The 17918-nt window shown below is 48.7% G+C and overlaps 1 protein-coding gene across 1 annotated transcript in view; it reads right to left on the reverse strand.

Annotated features, from left to right (window-relative positions):
* ryr3 (ryanodine receptor 3) overlaps positions 1-17918 on the reverse strand; it is a 268014-nt gene that overhangs the window by 73658 nt on the left and 176438 nt on the right. The window contains 7 exon segments of the mRNA XM_042319182.1: positions 1971-2140; positions 3617-3737; positions 4656-4761; positions 8833-9016; positions 12774-12909; positions 13575-13678; positions 16645-16777. Coding sequence (XP_042175116.1) covers positions 1971-2140; positions 3617-3737; positions 4656-4761; positions 8833-9016; positions 12774-12909; positions 13575-13678; positions 16645-16777 — 954 coding nt within the window.

Below are 17918 nucleotides of genomic sequence, written 5' to 3' on the forward strand. Positions count from 1 at the left end.
ATCACCTAACCACTGTAAACAACAACTAACCACTATAAACAATCACCTAACCACTGTAAACAACAACTAACCACCATAAACAACAACTAACCACTGTAAACAACTACAAACCATAGTAAACATTTACTAACCACCTTAAACAACTACTAACCACTATAAACAACAACTAACCACTGTAAACAACTACTAACCACTATAAACAACAACTAACCACTGTAAACAACTACAAACCACCATAAACAACTACTAACCACTATAAACAACAACTAACCACCATAAACAACTATTAGAGAGAATCTCAGCACGTGAAGTACACAACCATACATCAAGAGACTGTTTGGTTCCCCCTGTGAGTCAGATGATAACCCTGAGGTCACTGTGACCCCTAAGGCAGACTGTTTGGTTCCCCCTGTGAGTCAGATGATAAGCCCGAGGTCACTGTGACCCCTAAGGCAGACTGTTTGGTTCCCCCTGTGAGTCAGATGATAAGCCCGAGGTCACTGTGACCCCTAAGGCAGACTGTTTGGTTCCCCTGTGAGTCAGATGATAACCCCGAGGTCACTGTGACCCCTAAGGCAGACTGTTTGGTTCCCCTGTGAGTCAGATGATAACCCTGAGGTCACGGTGACCCCTAAGGCAGACTGTTTGGTTCCCCCTGTGAGTCAGATGATATCCCTGAGGCCACGGTGACCCCTAAGGCAGACTCTTTGGTTCCCTCTGTGAGTTAGATTATATTCCTAAAGTAGACTGTTGTAGCAGGTATTGAGATAAATGGGGACTGTCAGCATCACTTTCTCTCTCTCTCTCCCAAAGGATTATGGGTAGATGCAATTACAGAGGTCCGTCCCATGGCGATGGTCTCCCATGACTACAGCCTCTGTGCCAGCATGGGGAATACTACTCCTCTCCCTCAGGACAAGCTGGGATGAAAGCAGTTTTATCTCCCTCTTCAGAGGACGATGAGTAAAAAAGACCATGAGATCCAACAGACTTTTCTCAAATACATCAGAGAGAAGTTTGTTGTGGTGGATCCTCATTTAACTTGATTCACATGGAGAAACAGCAGTCAATATTTATCCAGTCAAAATAACAACTCATCAACTTTGTGATTGTTGTCAGTAGAGTATTTTGATAAACATTTTGTTACACATACAAGAAGTCAGTACACACTATGGGGAGAGGATTAATTAATACATATATTGATTGATTGGTTGATTGATATATGAATGTTTGCTGTGTTTTCTCATTGACTGACTGACAGACTGACGACAGACCGAATGAAGGCTCACTCCTACTCACTCCTATTCACTCACTGACTGACTGGTTCACTCACTGACTAACTGGTTCACTGACTGACTGGTTCACTCACTGACTAACTGGTTCACTGACTGACTGGTTCACTCACTGACTAACTGGTTCACTGACTGACTGGCTGACTGAATGACTGACTGGTTCACTGACTGGTTCACTCACTGACTGGTTCACTGACTGACTAACTGACTGACTGGTTCACTCACTGACTGGGTCAGTGACTGACTAACTGACTGACTGGTTCACTCACTGACTAACTGGTTCACTGACTGCCTGGCTGACTGACTAGCTGACTAACTGACTGACTGACTGGTTCACTGACTGACTGGCTGGCTGACTGGATGAGTGGTTCACAGACTGGCTGACTGACTAGTTCACTGACTGACTTGCTGGCTGGCTGACTGACTAGTTCACTGACTGACTTGCTGGCTGGCTGAATAGTTCACTGACGGACTTGCAAGCTGACTCACTGAATGACTGACTGCTACATTGATTGACTGGTTCACTGACTGGTTCACTGACTGACTGGTTCACTGAGTGACTGAGTGACTGAGTGACTGACTCATTGACTGGTTCACTGAGTGACTGACTCATTGACTGGCTCACTGACTGGTTTACTGACAGAAGGACTGATAGATTGATTTGTCCCTCCTACTCACCGTGTCCAGGGAGGCGGAGGCGCGGAGGTCAGGCAGGAAGCCCACCTCCAACAGGTGTAGCAGAAAGCTCTGGTCCTCCACGCCGTACACACGGTCCAGAAACAACACCATGGGGGCCTTGTGGTCCGGACAGAAACTAGCCGACATGTCTGGTTCTGTCACACTACCGTCTGGGGGTTGAGGAGGAGGTAGAGGAGGAAGAGGAGGGGGTAGAGATGGAGGTAGAGGAGGAGATAGAGGAGGAAGATGAGGAGGAGGTTGAGGAGGAGGAAGAGGATGAAGAGGAGGAGGTAGAGGAGAAAGTGGAGGTGGTAGAGGAGGTGGTAGAGGAGGAAGAGGAGGTGGTAAAGGATGAGATAGAGGAGGGGGTAGAGGAGGAGGTACAGGAGGAAGAGGAGGAGATAGAGGAGGAACAGGATGTAGAGGAGGAGAGAGAGGAGGGGGTAAAGGAGGTGGTAGAGGAGGAAGAGGAAGAGATAGAGGAGGAAGAGGTGGTGGTAGAGGATGAGATAGAGGAGGAGGTAGAAGAGGAGGTAGAGGAGGAGGTAGAGGAGGGGGTAGAGGAGGAGGAAGGGTAGGTAGAGGAGGAAGAGGAGGAGGAGGAAGGGGATATAAAGGAGTTAGAGGAGGATGAGCAAGTATAAGAGGAGGAAGAGGAGGTGGAGAGTGATGAAGAGGTAGAGGAGGAGGAAGAGGAGGTAGAGAATGAGGAGGCAACAAAAAATAAACCGATTTATAGAAGAGGTGAGAGGGAGTTTAGTCGTTCCACTAACACAGCATGGTGTAAATGGAAAGATAAGAAAGGAGAAGTGTAGAGCTCAATAAGGTTTCACACAGAATGATATGTAACATATCTACCAGGTTTAATACACGATGGGAAGAGAAGCACGTTATCTGGAAACGCTGAGTGTGTGGAGAGCAGACTAGGACAAGCAGAGAGAAGTCATTGGAAAAAAGACATTTACAGTGTAATGAAGGATCTCTTGGGAGAATACTTCACTGTGGGAAACAGATAATATGAAGGGAGGGAGGTGGCAGAAGAAGTTTACTCAAGTAAGAGAGATACTGTATGCTTTAGCATTAGAATTTATCATGAAGAACATTGAAAATGGGAAAGGTTGATTGGATTTTTTGCCAAAGAAGTCTATAGTTACTTCTCCACTACAAACACATTTTCCGTGCTGCGACTTCATATACTATAACCAAACATGACAACTATTAGATAAAGTACAAATTGGTTAAGCGAAGACCTTGCAGTCTGCAGTATTTATTTTTCAGTGGAAACATGGACTGAGAAATGGTTAGAGACCTACTCCTCAAGGTGAAAGCAGACAACCCAATCAGGAAAATGTAAGAGCCTTTACCTCATACGGCTGACAGATTTCTGTTGTAGCCCAAGATGTGGCTGTGAGTGGAATAGGATATAAAAGCCCTGGCACCACCAGATGAACCTTCTACTACAGTGTAACGTGTGTTTACCATTAAAACACAGCAGGGTCCTGCTTCTTCACCATTCTTAATCAACAGAGTAATGTTTCCGAACAAAAATGTTTCCGAACCAAAATGTTAGTATAGAAATGTTTTGATACAACCAGTACATGTTAAAATAGGACATTAATCTGAGCTCTTTAGTCATTGGGTCCTACCTTTATTGACAATGGGCATCTTGAGTGGTATACTGATGATGCCCACCAAGTCTGTGGTAGGAACCAGGGAGCGCAGGATGGCCCGGATACGCAATGCCTCACCTTTACCCTTGTTGATCAACTGAGAGAGAGGGGGAGAGAGAGGGAGGAGGAGAAGAAGAAGGACGGGAGAGAGGGGAGGGATAGGGAGAGAGGGAAAGGGAGAGGGAGGGATCGGGAGAGAGATTGGGAGGGATAGGGAGAGAGGGAGAGAGAGAGAGGGGGAGGGATAGGGAGAGGGAGGGATAGGGAGAGAGGGAGGGAGGGATAGGGAGAGAGGGAGAGGGAGAGAGAGAGAGAGAGAGAGAGAGAGAGAGAGAGAGAGAGGGAGGGATAGGGAGAGAGAGGAGGGAGGGATAGGGAGGGAGAGAGGGAGGGATAGGGAGAGAGATAGGGAGTGAGAGGGAGTGAGAGAGAGAGAGAGAGCGAGCGAGAGCGAGCGCGTGCGAGAGAGAGAGCGAGTGCGTGCGTGCGAGAGAGAGAGAGGGAGAGAGAGAAAGAGAGAGAGAGAGAGAGAGAGAGAGAGAGAGAGAGAAAGAGAGAGAGAGACAGAGAGACAGAGAGAGAGAGAGAGAGAGAGAGAGAGAGAGAGAGAGAGAGAGAGAGAGAGAGAGAGAAATAGAGAGACAGAGAGACAGAGAGAGAGAGAGAGCAGCACAGTGCATGGAGGACTGTGAACAGAGCTGAAGTGTATCTGATAATATGTTGATGATGGATCTGGGGGGTGAGGGCAGCATGCCAAACAGACAGAAGACAGGAGAAAGACGAGGCACTGATCTAACTTCTGCAGCTGTGAAAAACCATAAACTTGCTCAGGGTCACCAGAAACATTAACCCTCACACATCGTTTGTCCGATAACTCAGGACATGTTTGGACAGTTGTTTCTTTTTTTTCCGTTGACCTTGATGTTGTTTCTCAAGATTGTATCTCAATGAGACTATCATCAATAAACAGAGGTTTGATAATACAAAATAAAGAATAAAAGGTGTTGTCACTCACGTGCATCTCAGGGGCGCAGCGTCCCAGCAGGTCAATAAGGGCAGAGTAAAAGGACATGATGGCGTTTCCTGTGTGGGCAACCTCTTCCTCCTCATCCTCACCAGACCTAGGACACAGATAAACAAGTCCCTTCTAATGAGTTGAAAGGTCATCTCTAGATGTACGGCTAAATTCCTCCCTAACTGAATTAATAAAGCTCATGGTTTTAAAAAGCTCCATAGCAGATTGTCAGATTCCACTTCCACCACCTCTATACATCTGCATTTCTTGTAAAGGAATTGAATTGAAGCTCAACCTTGAATTGAAGCTCAACCTTGAATTGAAGCTCAACCTTGAATTGAAGCTCAACCTTGAATTGAAGCTCAACCTTGAATTGAAGCTCAACCTTGAATTGAAGCTCAACCTTGAATTGAAGCTCAACCTTGAAATTAAAGCTCAACCCTGAAATTAAAGCTCAACCTTGAATTGAAGCTCAACCTTGAATTGAAGCTCAACCTTGAATTGAAGCTCAACCTTGAATTGAAGCTCAACCTTGAATTAAAGCTCAACCTGTCACGACTTCCGCCAAAGTCGGTCCCTCTCCTTGTTCAGCGGCGGTCGACGTCACCGGTCTTCTAGCCATCACCGATCCACCTTTCATTTTCCATTTGTTTTGTCTTGTCTTCCCACACACCTGGTTTCAATTCCATCATTACATGTTGTGTATTTAACCCTCTGTTCACTTCCGGCGCCGACAGAGATGGCCGCCTCGCTTCGCGTTCCTAGGAAACTATGCAGTTTTTTTTTTTTTTACGTGTTATTTCTTACATTAGTACCCCAGGTCATCTTAGGTTTCATTACATACAGTCGAGAAGAACTACTGAATATAAGATCAGCTTCAACTCACCATCAGTACGACCAAGAATATGTTTTTCGCGACGCGGATCCTGTGTTCTGCCTTACAAACAGGACAACGGAGTGGATTCCATGCAGCGACCCAAAAAAACGACTCCGAAAAAGAGGGAAACGAGGCGGTCTTCTGGTCAGACTCCAGAGACGGGCACACCGTGCACCACTCCCTAGCATTCTTCTTGCCAATGTCCAGTCTCTTGACAACAAGGTTGATGAAATCCGAGCAAGGGTAGCATTCCAGAGGGACATCAGAGACTGTAACGTTCTTTGCTTCACGGAAACATGGCTCACTGGAGAGACGCTATCCGAGGCGGTGCAGCCAACGGGTTTCTCCACGCATAGCGCCGACAGAAACAAACATCTTTCTGGTAAGAAGAGGGGCGGGGGCGTATGCCTTATGGCTAACGAGACATGGTGTGATGAAAGAAGCATACAGGAACTCAAATCCTTCTGTTCACCTGATTTAGAATTCCTCACAATCAAATGTAGACCGCATTATCTACCAAGAGAATTCTCTTCGATTATAATCACAGCCGTATATATCCCCCCCAAGCAGACACATCGATGCCTCTGAACAAACTTTATTTAACTCTTTGCAAACTGGAAACCATTTATCCGGAGGCTGCATTCATTGTAGCTGGGGATTTTAACAAGGCTAATCTGAAAACAAGACTCCCTAAATTTTATCAGCATATCGATTGCGCAACCAGGGGTGGAAAGACCTTGGATCATTGTTACTCTAACTTCCGCGACGCATATAAGGCCCTGCCCCGCCCCCTTTCGGAAAAGCTGACCACGACTCCATTTTGTTGATCCCTGCCTACAGACAGAAACTAAAACAAGAGGCTCCCACGCTGAGGTCTGTCCAACGCTGGTCCGACCAAGCTGACTCCACACTCCAAGACTGCTTCCATCACGTGGACTGGGATATGTTTCGTATTGCGTCAGATAACAATATTGACGAATACGCTGATTCGGTGTGCGAGTTCATTAGAACGTGCGTTGAAGATGTCATTCCCATAGCAACGATTAAAACATTCCCTAACCAGAAACCGTGGATTGATGGCAGCATTTGTGTGAAACTGAAAGCGCGAACCACTGCTTTTAATCAGGGCAAGGTGTCTGGTAACATGACCGAATACAAACAGTGCAGCTATTCCCTCCGCAAGGCTATCAAACAAGCTAAGCGTCAGTACAGAGACAAAGTAGAATCTCAATTCAACGGCTCAGACACAAGAGGCATGTGGCAGGGTCTACAGTCAATCACGGACTACAGGAAGAAATCCAGCCCAGTCACGGACCAGGATGTCTTGCTCCCAGGCAGACTAAATAACTTTTTTGCCCGCTTTGAGGACAATACAGTGCCACTGACACGGCCTGCAACGAGGACAAGGACCATATCACCTCCACCCTACCTGACACCCTAGACCCACTCCAATTTGCTTACCGCCCAAATAGGTCCACAGACGATGCAATCTCAACCACACTGCACACTGCCCTAACCCATCTGGACAAGAGGAATACCTATGTGAGAATGCTGTTCATCAACTACAGCTCGGCATTCAACACCATAGTACCCTCCAAGCTCGTCATCAAGCTCGAGACCCTGGGTCTCGACCCCGCCCTGTGCAACTGGGTACTGGACTTCCTGATGGGCCGCCCCCAGGTGGTGAGGGTAGGCAACAACATCTCCTCCCCGCTGATCCTCAACACTGGGGCCCCACAAGGGTGCGTTCTGAGCCCTCTCCTGTACTCCCTGTTCACCCATGACTGCGTGGCCACGCACGCCTCCAACTCAATCATCAAGTTTGCGGACGACACAACAGTGGTAGGCTTGATTACCAACAACGACGAGACGGCCTACAGGGAGGAGGTGAGGGCCCTCGGAGTGTGGTGTCAGGAAAATAACCTCACACTCAACGTCAACAAAACTAAGGAGATGATTGTGGACTTCAGGAAACAGCAGAGGGAACACCCCCTATCCACATCGATGGAACAGTAGTGGAGAGGGTAGTAAGTTTTAAGTTCCTCGGCATACACGTCACAGACAAACTGAATTGGTCCACTCACACAGACAGCATCGTGAAGAGGCGCAGCAGCGCCTCTTCAACCTCAGGAGGCTGAAGAAATTCGGCTTGTCACCAAAAGCACTCACAAACTTCTACAGATGCACAATCGAGAGCATCCTGGCGGGCTGTATCACCGCCTGGTACGGCAACTGCTCCGCCCTCAACCGTAAGGCTCTCCAGAGGGTAGTGAGGTCTGCACAACGCATCACCGGGGGCAAACTACCTGCCCTCCAGGACACCTACACCACCCGATGTTACAGGAAGGCCATAAAGATCATCAAGGACATCAACCACCCGAGCCACTGCCTGTTCACCCCGCTATCATCCAGAAGGCGAGGTCAGTACAGGTGCATCAAAGCTGGGACCGAGAGACTGAAAAACAGCTTCTATCTCAAGGCCATCAGACTGTTAAACAGCCACCACTAACATTGAGTGGCTGCTGCCAACACACTGACACTGACTCAACTCCAGCCACTTTAATAATGGGAATTGATGGGAAATGATGTAAATATATCACTAGCCACTTTAAACAATGCTACCTTATATAATGTTACTTACCCTACATTATTCATCTCATATGCATACGTATATACTGTACTCTATATCATCGACTGCATCCTTATGTAATACATGTATCACTAGCCACTTTAACTATGCCACTTTGTTTACATACTCATCTCATATGTATATACTGTACTCGATACCATCTACTGTATCTTGCCTATGCTGCTCTCTACCATCACTCATTCATATATCCTTATGTACATATTCTTTATCCCCTTACACTGTGTATAAGACAGTAGTTTTGGAATTGTTAGTTAGATTACTTGTTGGTTATTACTGCATTGTCGGAACTAGAAGCACAAGCATTTCGCTACACTCGCATTAACATCTGCTAAGCATGTGTATGTGACAAATAAAATTTGATTTGATTTGATGTCCTTGTCCAGAATTGTTTATTGTAGTGTTTGTGCACGTTATGCTTGTGTGTAACGGGTTTTGTTTACCCATTGATTTATGGTTCTGTTTACGGTGGTTTTGTTTATTAAACTGCGCCATTGGAAATCAGTTTTTGCTCTCCTGCGCCTGACTTCTCTGCTGCCAGTACGCACCCCCTACACAACCTTGAATTGTCTTCCATATTCCTTCCACTACTCAATGATCCTATGTTAATTAAAGGTGTCATCTCATGGTGAGTGATTGAGAGATTGAATTACCCAGAAGGTTCTCCATTGGCTGTACAGGGCAGGTCCAGAGCAGGGTCCTCAGATATCTTAATGGCTTCCAGCATGGCTGCCAGCAGACCGTTGCCCCCCTCTCCTCTCAGAGCGGGACCAAAACACTCGGGACGCCTGATCAGCAGCTTCACCACCGTGTTAGAGTTCTCCTCTACACTCTCACCTGCAGGGAGAGAGGGATGGAGGGGAAAGGAATCAGGGAGGGATGGAGGTGGGTGGGTGGGTGAAGGAGCCAGAGAGGGGGAGGGAGGGGTGGAGAAAGGAGGAGAGCGGCATTTAGGAAAAAAGGAAGGGAGAGAGGTAGGGAGAGAGGAAGGGATTGAGGTAGGGAGAGAGGAAGGGAGAGAGGAAGGGATAGAGGCAGGGATAGAGGAAGGGAGAGAGGAAGGGAGAGGGGAGGTAGGGAGAGGAGGGGAGGGAGAGAGGAAGGGAGAGAGGTAGGGAGAGAGGCAGGGATAGAGGTAGGAGAGAGGAAGGGAGAGAGGAAGGGAGAAAGGTAGGTAGAGAGGAAGGGAGAGAGGAAGGGAGGGAGGCAGGGAGAGAGGAAGGGAAAGAGGCAGGGGGAGAGAGGAAGGGAGAGAGGCAGGTAGAGAGGAAGGGAGAGAGGAAGGGATAGAGGCAGGGATTGAGGCAGGGATTGAGGTAGGGAGAGAGGTAGGGAGAGAGGGAGAGAGGAAGGGAGAGAGGAAGGGAGAGAGGTAGGGAGAGAGGCAGGGATAGAGGTAGGGAGAGAGGTAGGGAGAGAGGGAGAGAGGAAGGGAGAGAGGAAGGGAGAGAGGTAGGGAGAGAGGAAGGGAGAAAGGTAGGTAGAGAGGAAGGGAGAGAGGAAGGGATAGAGGCAGGGATTGAGGTAGGGAGAGAGGTAGGGAGAGAGGCAGGGATAGAGGTAGGGAGAGAGGTAGGGAGAGAGGAAGGGAGAAAGGTAGGTAGAGAGGAAGGGAGAGAGGAAGGGAGAGAGGAAGGGAGAGAGGAAGGGAGAGAGGCAGGGAGAGAGGCAGGGAGAGAGGTAGGGAGAGAGGTAGGGAGAGAGGTAGGGAGAGATGAAGGGAGAGAGGCAGGGAGAGGAGGAAGGGAGAGAGGCAGGGAGAGAGGAAGGGAGAAAGGTAGGTAGAGAGGAAGGGAGAGAGGAAGGGAGAGAGGTAGGGAGAGATGAAGGGGAGAGAGGAAGGGGAGAGAGGAAGGGAGAGAGGCAGGGAGAGAGGCAGGGAGAGAGGCAGGGAGAGAGGAAGGGGGAGAGAGGCAGGGAGAGAGGTAGGGAGAGAGGCAGGGAGAGAGGTAGGGAGAGAGGTAGGGAGAGGAGGAAGGGAGAGAGGAAGGGAGAGAGGTAGGGAGAGAGGCATTGATAGAGGTAGGGAGAGAGGTAGGGGAGAGAGGAAGGGAGAAAGGTAGGTAGAGAGGAAGGGAGAGACAGGGGAGAGAGGAAGGGAGAGGAGGAAGAGGGGAGAGAGGTAGGGGAGAGGGATGAAGGGAGAGAGTCAGGGAGAGAGGAAGGGAGAGAGGTAGGGAGAGAGGTATGGAGAGAGGTAGGGAGAGGAGGAAGGGAGAGAGGTAGGGAGAGATGAAGGGAGAGAGGCAGGGAGAGAGGTAGGGAGAGAGGTAGGGAGAGAGGAAGGGAGAGAGGTAGGGAGAGAGGTAGGGAGAGATGAAGGGAGAGAGGTAGGGAGAGATGAAGGGAGAGAGGCAGGGAGAGAGGTAGGGAGAGAGGTAGGGAGAGATGAAGGGAGAGAGGCAGGGAGAGAGGCAGGGAGAGAGGTAGGGAGAGATGAAGGAGGGAGAGAGGTAGGGAGAGAGGTAGGAAGGGAGAGAGGCAGGGAGAGAGGCAGGGAGAGAGGTAGGGAGAGAGGAAGGGAGAGAGGTAGGGAGAGAGGAGGGAGAGGTAGGGAGAGAGGTAGGGAGAGAGGTAGGGAGAGAGACAGGGAGAGAGGCAGGGAGAGATGAAGAGGAGGGGAGAGGCAGGGAGAGAGGTAGGGAGAGAGGTAGGGAGAGAGGTAGGGGGAGAGAGGTAGGGAGAGGAGAGATGAAGGGAGAGAGGTAGGGAGAGATGAAGGGAGAGAGGCAGGGGAGATAGGTAGGGAGAGAGGCAGGGAGAGATGAAGGGAGAGAGGCAGGGGGAGGGAGAGGAAGGGAGAGAGGCAGGGAGAGAGGTAGGGAGAGAGGCAGGGAGAGAGGTAGGGAGAGATGAAGGGAGAGAGGTAGGGAGAGATGAAGGGAGAGAGGTAGGGAGAGAGGTAGGGGAGAGAGGCAGGGAGAGAGGCAGGGAGAGATGAAGGGAGAGAGGCAGGGAGAGATGAAGGGAGATAGGTAGGGAGAGAGGTAGGGGGAGGAGAGAGGCAGGGAGAGAGGCAGGGAGAGAGGCAGGGAGAGATGAAGGGAGAGGTAGGGAGGGAGAGGAAGGGGAGAGAGGCAGGAGAGAGGCAGGGAGAGAGGCAGGGAGAGAGGCAGGGAGAGAGGCAGGGAGAGAGGCAGGGAGAGATGAAGGGAGAGAGGTAGGGAGAGGAAGGAAGGTAGGGAGAGAGGTAGGGAGAGAGGTAGGGAGAGAGGTAGGGAGAGATGTAGGGAGAGAGGCAGGGATTGAGGTAGGGAGAGAGGTAGGGATTGGGAGAGGTTCATTACTAATTTACATTGTATAAGATTAAACAGCCAATCCACCACCAATGGTTTATCCACTTCATCCCCAGAGAGTAACTGGATTTAAAAGATCTCTCTCTCTCTCTGGCCCTCTCCCTCTATATCTCTATCTCTCTCTCCCTCCCTTTCTGTCTCTCTGGCCCTCTCCCTCTTTATCTCTCTCTCTCTCCCTTTCTGTCTCTCTCTCTCCTCTCCCCTTTTATCTCTCCCTCTCCTTCCCTTTCTCTCTCTGGCTCTCCCCTTTCTGTCTTTCTGTCCTCTGGCCCTCTCCCTCTTTATCTCTATCTCTCTCCCTTTCTGTCTCTCTGGCCCTCTCCCTCTTTATCTCTATCTCTCTCCCTTTCTGTCTCTCTGACCCTCTCCTCTTTATCTCTATCTCTCCCTTTCTGTCTCCCTCTCCCTCTTTATCTCTATCTCTCTCCCTTTCTGTCTCTCTGGCCCTCTCCCTCTTTATCTCCTCTTTCCCTTTCTGTCTCTCTGGCTCTCCCTTTCTCCTCTCTCTGGCCCCTCCCTCTTTATCTCTATCTCTCTCCCCTTTCTGTCTCTCTGGCCCTCTCCCTCTTTATCTCTATCTCTCTCCCTTTCTGTCTCTCTCGCCCTCTCTCCTCTTTATCTCTATCTCTCTCCCTTTCTGTCTCTCTGGCCCTCTCCCTCTTTATCTCTCTCTCTCTCCCTTTCTGTCTCTCTGGCCCTCTCCCTCTTTATCTCTCTCTCTCTCCCTTTCTGTCTCTCTGGCCCTCTCCCTCTTTATCTCTATCTCTCTCCCTTTTTCTGTCTCTCTGGCCCGCCCTCTCCCTCTTTATCTCTATCTCTCTCCCTTTCTGTCTCTCTGGCCCTCTCCCTCTTTATCTCTATCTCTCTCCCTTTCTGTCTCTCTGGCCCTCTCCTCTTTATCTCTCTCTCTCTCCCTTTCTGTCTCTCTGGCCCTCTCCCTCTTTATCTCTCTCTCTCTCCCTTTCTGTCTCTCTGGCCCTCTCCCTCTTTATCTCTATCTCTCTCCCTTTCTGTCTCTCTGGCCCTCTCCCTCTTTATCTCTATCTCTCTCCCTTTCTGTCTCTCTGGCCCTCTCCCTCTTTATCTCTATCTCTCTCCCTTTCTGTCTCTCTGGCCCTCTCCCTCTTTATCTCTATCTCTCTCCCTTTCTGTCTCTCTGGCCCTCTCCCTCTTTATCTCTATCTCTCTCCTTTTCTGTCTCTCTGGCCCTCTCCCTCTTTATCTCTCTCTCTCTTCCTTTCTGTCTCTCTGTCTCTTCCTTTCCCCCCTTTCTCTCTCTCTCTTTCCATCTGACATACCGTTGCTGAAGACAGCGAAGCGGAGGAAAGACAGATATCTCTCTCCCTCTATGGGGTTCCAGCCAATGTCAGGATATCCTTTAGCCAGGAGCATGACACAGCTCTGCAGCCCACAGCCTGCCAGGTAGGTTACCACCTGAATACAGAAACACTTGTGAGTCCTTCAGCACTCTACTACACAGTCCTTCAGCACTCTACTACACAGTCCTTCAGCACTCTACTACACAGTCCTTCAGCACTCTACTACACAGTCCTTCAGCACTCTACTACACAGTCCTTCAGCACTCTACTACACAGTCCTTCAGCACTCTACTACACAGTCCTTCAGCACTCTACTACACAGTCCTTCAGCACTCTACTACACAGTCCTTCAGCACTCTACTACACAGTCCTTCAGCACTCTACTACACAGTCCTTCAGCACTCTACTACACAGTCCTTCCTAACTCAGATCTGCTCTCCAGACATGTGCACTCATCACTCAGACATGTCAGAATCAGGGACTGACAGTGACAGCCTGAGTCCACTCTCCTTTATGTCGAGGGATGTGTATTATATAATGGGCAGGTGAAGGTGAGGGATGTGTATTATATAATGGACAGGTGAAGGTGAGGGATGCGTATTATATAATGGACAGGTGAAGGTGAGGGAGGTGTATTATATAATGGGCAGGTGAAGTCGAGGGATGTGTATTATATAATGGGCAGGTGAAGTCGAGGGATGTGTATTATATAATGGGCAGGTGAAAGTGAGGGAGGTGTATTATTTTATGGGTCAGAGTGACAAACAGTGTGTCTCCCACCTTCTCAAGGTCAGGCTCCTCCAGAGCGAGGGCCAGGCTGTTGTTGTCCATCACTGAAGACGCTGCTACGTCCAGGGGAGTAGAACCCCTCATTGCTGGGGAGGCTGAGGAGACAATGGAAGAAAACTAAAACATTTCATTTCCTGCCTCTTGTCTTGAGAAAGGCCACTCGGCAGAAACGTCAACTGTCATGTTCACTATTGTGGACATGGAATAAACGATACAAGAGCACTTTATTTTTGACACCCACTAAATCTCTCAATTGTAATAAGAGGCAGGGAGAGACAGACAAACAGGAAATGACACGCACATTCCTGTTCTACCAGCAGGGGGCAGTGTCTCTGCATCTCTTAAACTGCATACCATTTATACCATTACACCAAATCCTGATGCACTTCCTACTTCCAACCTCTCAGCCAGCCATTGATTTGGTTACCTCCCATTAGTGCTGGGGAGTCTGTCTGTAGGGGCCAGTGTATAGTTAGGGCATAAATAAGATGTGAGGAACATTTTTTTTGTGACACATTTAGTACAGTCAGCATATAATATTAGTTCTTTGAAATCAATATAAAACTATTTAGAACCGTTGTTGCAGTAGCATAAATTACAACGATTTGATTTGAAACACAAACATAGAGATGATTTAAATGTGTGCCCATTAAGTGCTGTTATCTTGAAAAGCCTTTCAGGTGAGGTGTTCATGTCAGCAGCTATTCGTACATTAATTGTCCTCAGCATATCAGCGCTATAAAACAATTTAAAATCAATTTGAAAAGCTTGAAAAGCATCAATTACAACCATTTGCTTCTCAGCCCATAGAGAACAGTATAAGAGGGTGATTTGCATAGAGAACAGTATAAGAGGGTGATTTGCATAGAGAACAGTATATGAGGGTGATTTGCATAGAGAACAGTATAAGAGGGTGATTTGCATAGAGAACAGTATAAGAGGGTGATTTGCATAGAGAACAGTATATGAGGGTGATTTGCATAGAGAACAGTATAAGAGGGTGATTTGCATAGAGAACAGTATATGAGGGTGATTTGCATAGAGAACAGTATATGAGGGTGATTTGTATGTGCCCATTACGTGCTATGATCTTGAGAATGAGACATCTCCTATCACTCACATCTCCTATCACTCACAGTAAGGTCAGCAGCTATTCCTCACAGTCCAACCCTAGTGAGTCATCACTCTATGCACTGCATCCCTAAATAACCCCATCACCCTGTCCTCTCTATCCCTCTCGCTCTCTTTCATTCCAGATCTCCTTCTCTCCATCTCTCCCTTTCTTGATTGCTCTCTATGCTACCTTTTCCCATCTCTCTCTCACCTTCCCTTCTCCATCTCTCTCTCACCTTCTCTTTTCCATCTCTCTCTCACCTTCTCTTCTCCATCTCTCTCTCACCTTCCCTTCTCCATCTCTCTCTCACCATCACTCTCTCACCTTCTCTTCTCCATCTCTCTCTCACCTTCCCTTCTCCATCTCTCTCCCACCTTCCCTATCACTCTCTCTTTGACATCTTAATCCCTCTGTCCTCTACCTGTTTGTCAGTCTCCTCTATTGAAGAGGACAGCTGAGTCCCCTAGTGAAGGGGACAGCTGAGTCCCCTAGTGAAGGGGACAGCTGAGTCCAGCTGAGTCCCCTAGTGAAGGGGACAGCTGAGTCCCCTAGTAAAAGGGACAGTCACTACCCCTGTCACTGCCCCAGACCGAGTCCCAGTCACAGCCCAGCCCCAGTCACTGCACCAGCCCCAGGGACAAAAGCCAAACTGTGCCCTCTCATTCTCTCATTCCATCACTTCTCTCCTCTCTATATACTTCTAACTCTCCCTCCTTTGCCTTGCTAGCAGGAACAACAGAACAGAGTGTTTCTCCTCCCATTCTCTGTCACCCGCTATCTGATTGTCATTGTCCCAGTACCATTCCTCCCCTCTGTCTCCTCTGTCCCAGAGCTCCTCGGTGGAGACAGAGCTCATGCAGTGTTTTGTCCCACAAACAGAGGGGACAGTGTACACATTATTACTAACCCAGGTCAGGTCCATAACCCAGACCAGGCCGATAACCCAGGCCAAGCCCATAACCCAGGTCAGGCCCATAACCAAGACCAGGCAGATAACCCAGACCAGGCCGATAACCCAGACCAGGCCGATAACCCAGACCAGGCCCATAACCCAGGTCAGGTCCATAACCCAGACAAGGCCCATAACCCAGACCAGGCCGATAACCCAGGTCAGGTCCATAACCCAGACCAGGCCGATAACCCAGGCCAAGCCCATAAACCATGTCAGGCCCATAACCCAGACCGATAACCCAGGCCAAGCCCATAACCCAGGTCAGGCCCATAACCCAGACCAGGCCAAAAACCCAGGTCAGGCCCATAACCCAGGTCAGGTCCATAACTCAGACCAGGTCCATAACCCAAACCAGGTCCATAACCCAGACCAGGAGCGATAACCCAGACCAGGAGCGATAACCCAGACCAGGTCCATAACCCAGACCAGGCCGATAACCGAGACCAGGCCGATAACCCAGACCAGGCCCATAACCCAGACCAAGCCCATAACCCAGACCAGGCCGATAACCCAGGTCAGGTCCATAACCCAGACCAAGCCCATAACCCAGACCAAGCCGATAACCCAGGTCAGGTCCATAACCCAGACCAAGCCGATAACCCAGACCAGGTCCATAACCCAGACCAAGCCGATAACCCAGGTCAGGTCCATACTGCTGTTGTTTGTTTTCTGTGCAGTGTCTCTCTCTCTGCCACCATTCCCTCTCTCCTCTCTTACATATGTATGTCCTCCCTCACTATGCCCTAATTCATACCCTTCTTGTTAGGAGAACAGTGACAGAGGCTGCTGGGGTGCCCTCTCTCTCTCTCTCTCTCTCTCTCTCGCCTTCCTTCCTTCACTCCTCCCTCTCTCCCTCACTCTCTCTCTCTCTGAGCCACCTTCCCCTCTCTCCTGTTACCCACCCAGTACGACAGAGCTGTTCTCCAGTAGGCTGCTGGGGTGCCCTCCCTCCCTCCTTCTCTCTGAGCCACCTTCCCCTCTCTCCTGTTACCCACCCAGTCCGACAGAGCTGTTCTCCAGTAAGTAGCTGAGATGGTCAAACATGGCCTTCTGGTTCTGTCGGCTGATACGACAAAAGTAACACAGGAACCGACAGCAGCTGGCAACCATCTTGGGGAAGGCTATCTCCTAAAAAGAGAGAGGGAAACATAACTTTTAACCATGTAATATACTGAACAAAAATATAAACACAACATGTAAAGTGTTGGTCCCATGTTTCATAAGCTAAAATAAAAGATCCCAGAAATGTTCCATACGCACACAAACCTTATTTCTCTCAAATCTGGGCACAAATGTGTTTATGTCCCTGTTAGTGAGCATTTCTCCTTTGCCAAGATATTCCATCCACCTGACAGGTGTGGCATATCACGAAGCTGATTAAACAATATGATCATCACACATGTGCACCTTGTGTTGGGGACAATAAAAGGCCACTTTAAAATGTGCCTTTTTTGTTACACAACACAATGTCACAGATCTTTCAAGTTTTGAAGGAGCGCACAACTTGCATGCTGACTGCAGAAATGTCCACCAGAGCTGTTGCCAGAGAAATTGATGTTTATTTCTCTACCATAATCTGCCTCCCACGTCATTTTAGAGAATTTGGCAGTTGGTCCCCCCGGGCTCACAACAACAAACCACATGTAACCATACCAGCCCAGGACCTCCATATCTGGCTTCTTCACCTGTAGGATCATCTGAGACCAGCCACATGGACTGGTGATGAAACTGGGGAGTATTTCTGTCTGTAATAATGCCCTTTGTGGCGAAAAACTCATTCATATGCCCTCCCAGGCCCACCCGTGGTTGCGCCCCTGCCCAGTCATGTGAAATCCATAGATTAGGGCATAATGACTTTACAGTGCATTTCAACTGACTAATTTCCCTATATGAACTGTAATTCAGTAAAATCGTTGAAATGGTTGCATGTTGCGTTTAAATTTTTGTTCAGTATAGAATATTACATTATTAGTCTATTTGTTAAAAAATATATATTGTTTCTCTTATGTTAACCCCCCCCCCCAGAAAACTAGGGACAAGTAACTTTTATTTAATTTAAAGCTTTAATATTGCAGATAGAATGTGGCCGAAAATCTGTAAGTAACTTGTCAATGGGAGACGGTGTCTGTTTGAGATCACGAGTTAGAATGGAGCTCATGTCATGTTATTGAATCAACATCGTTGAAAACAGCCCCCCCCCTCCCCTCCCCAGCTCAAAGGACCGTTGACAACATTACAAGACAGTCCTTCACAGCAAACTGTAAATCTG

This window comes from Oncorhynchus tshawytscha, unplaced genomic scaffold (assembly GCF_018296145.1).
Source record: "Oncorhynchus tshawytscha isolate Ot180627B unplaced genomic scaffold, Otsh_v2.0 Un_contig_388_pilon_pilon, whole genome shotgun sequence".
Classification (NCBI taxonomy): domain Eukaryota; kingdom Metazoa; phylum Chordata; class Actinopteri; order Salmoniformes; family Salmonidae; genus Oncorhynchus; species Oncorhynchus tshawytscha.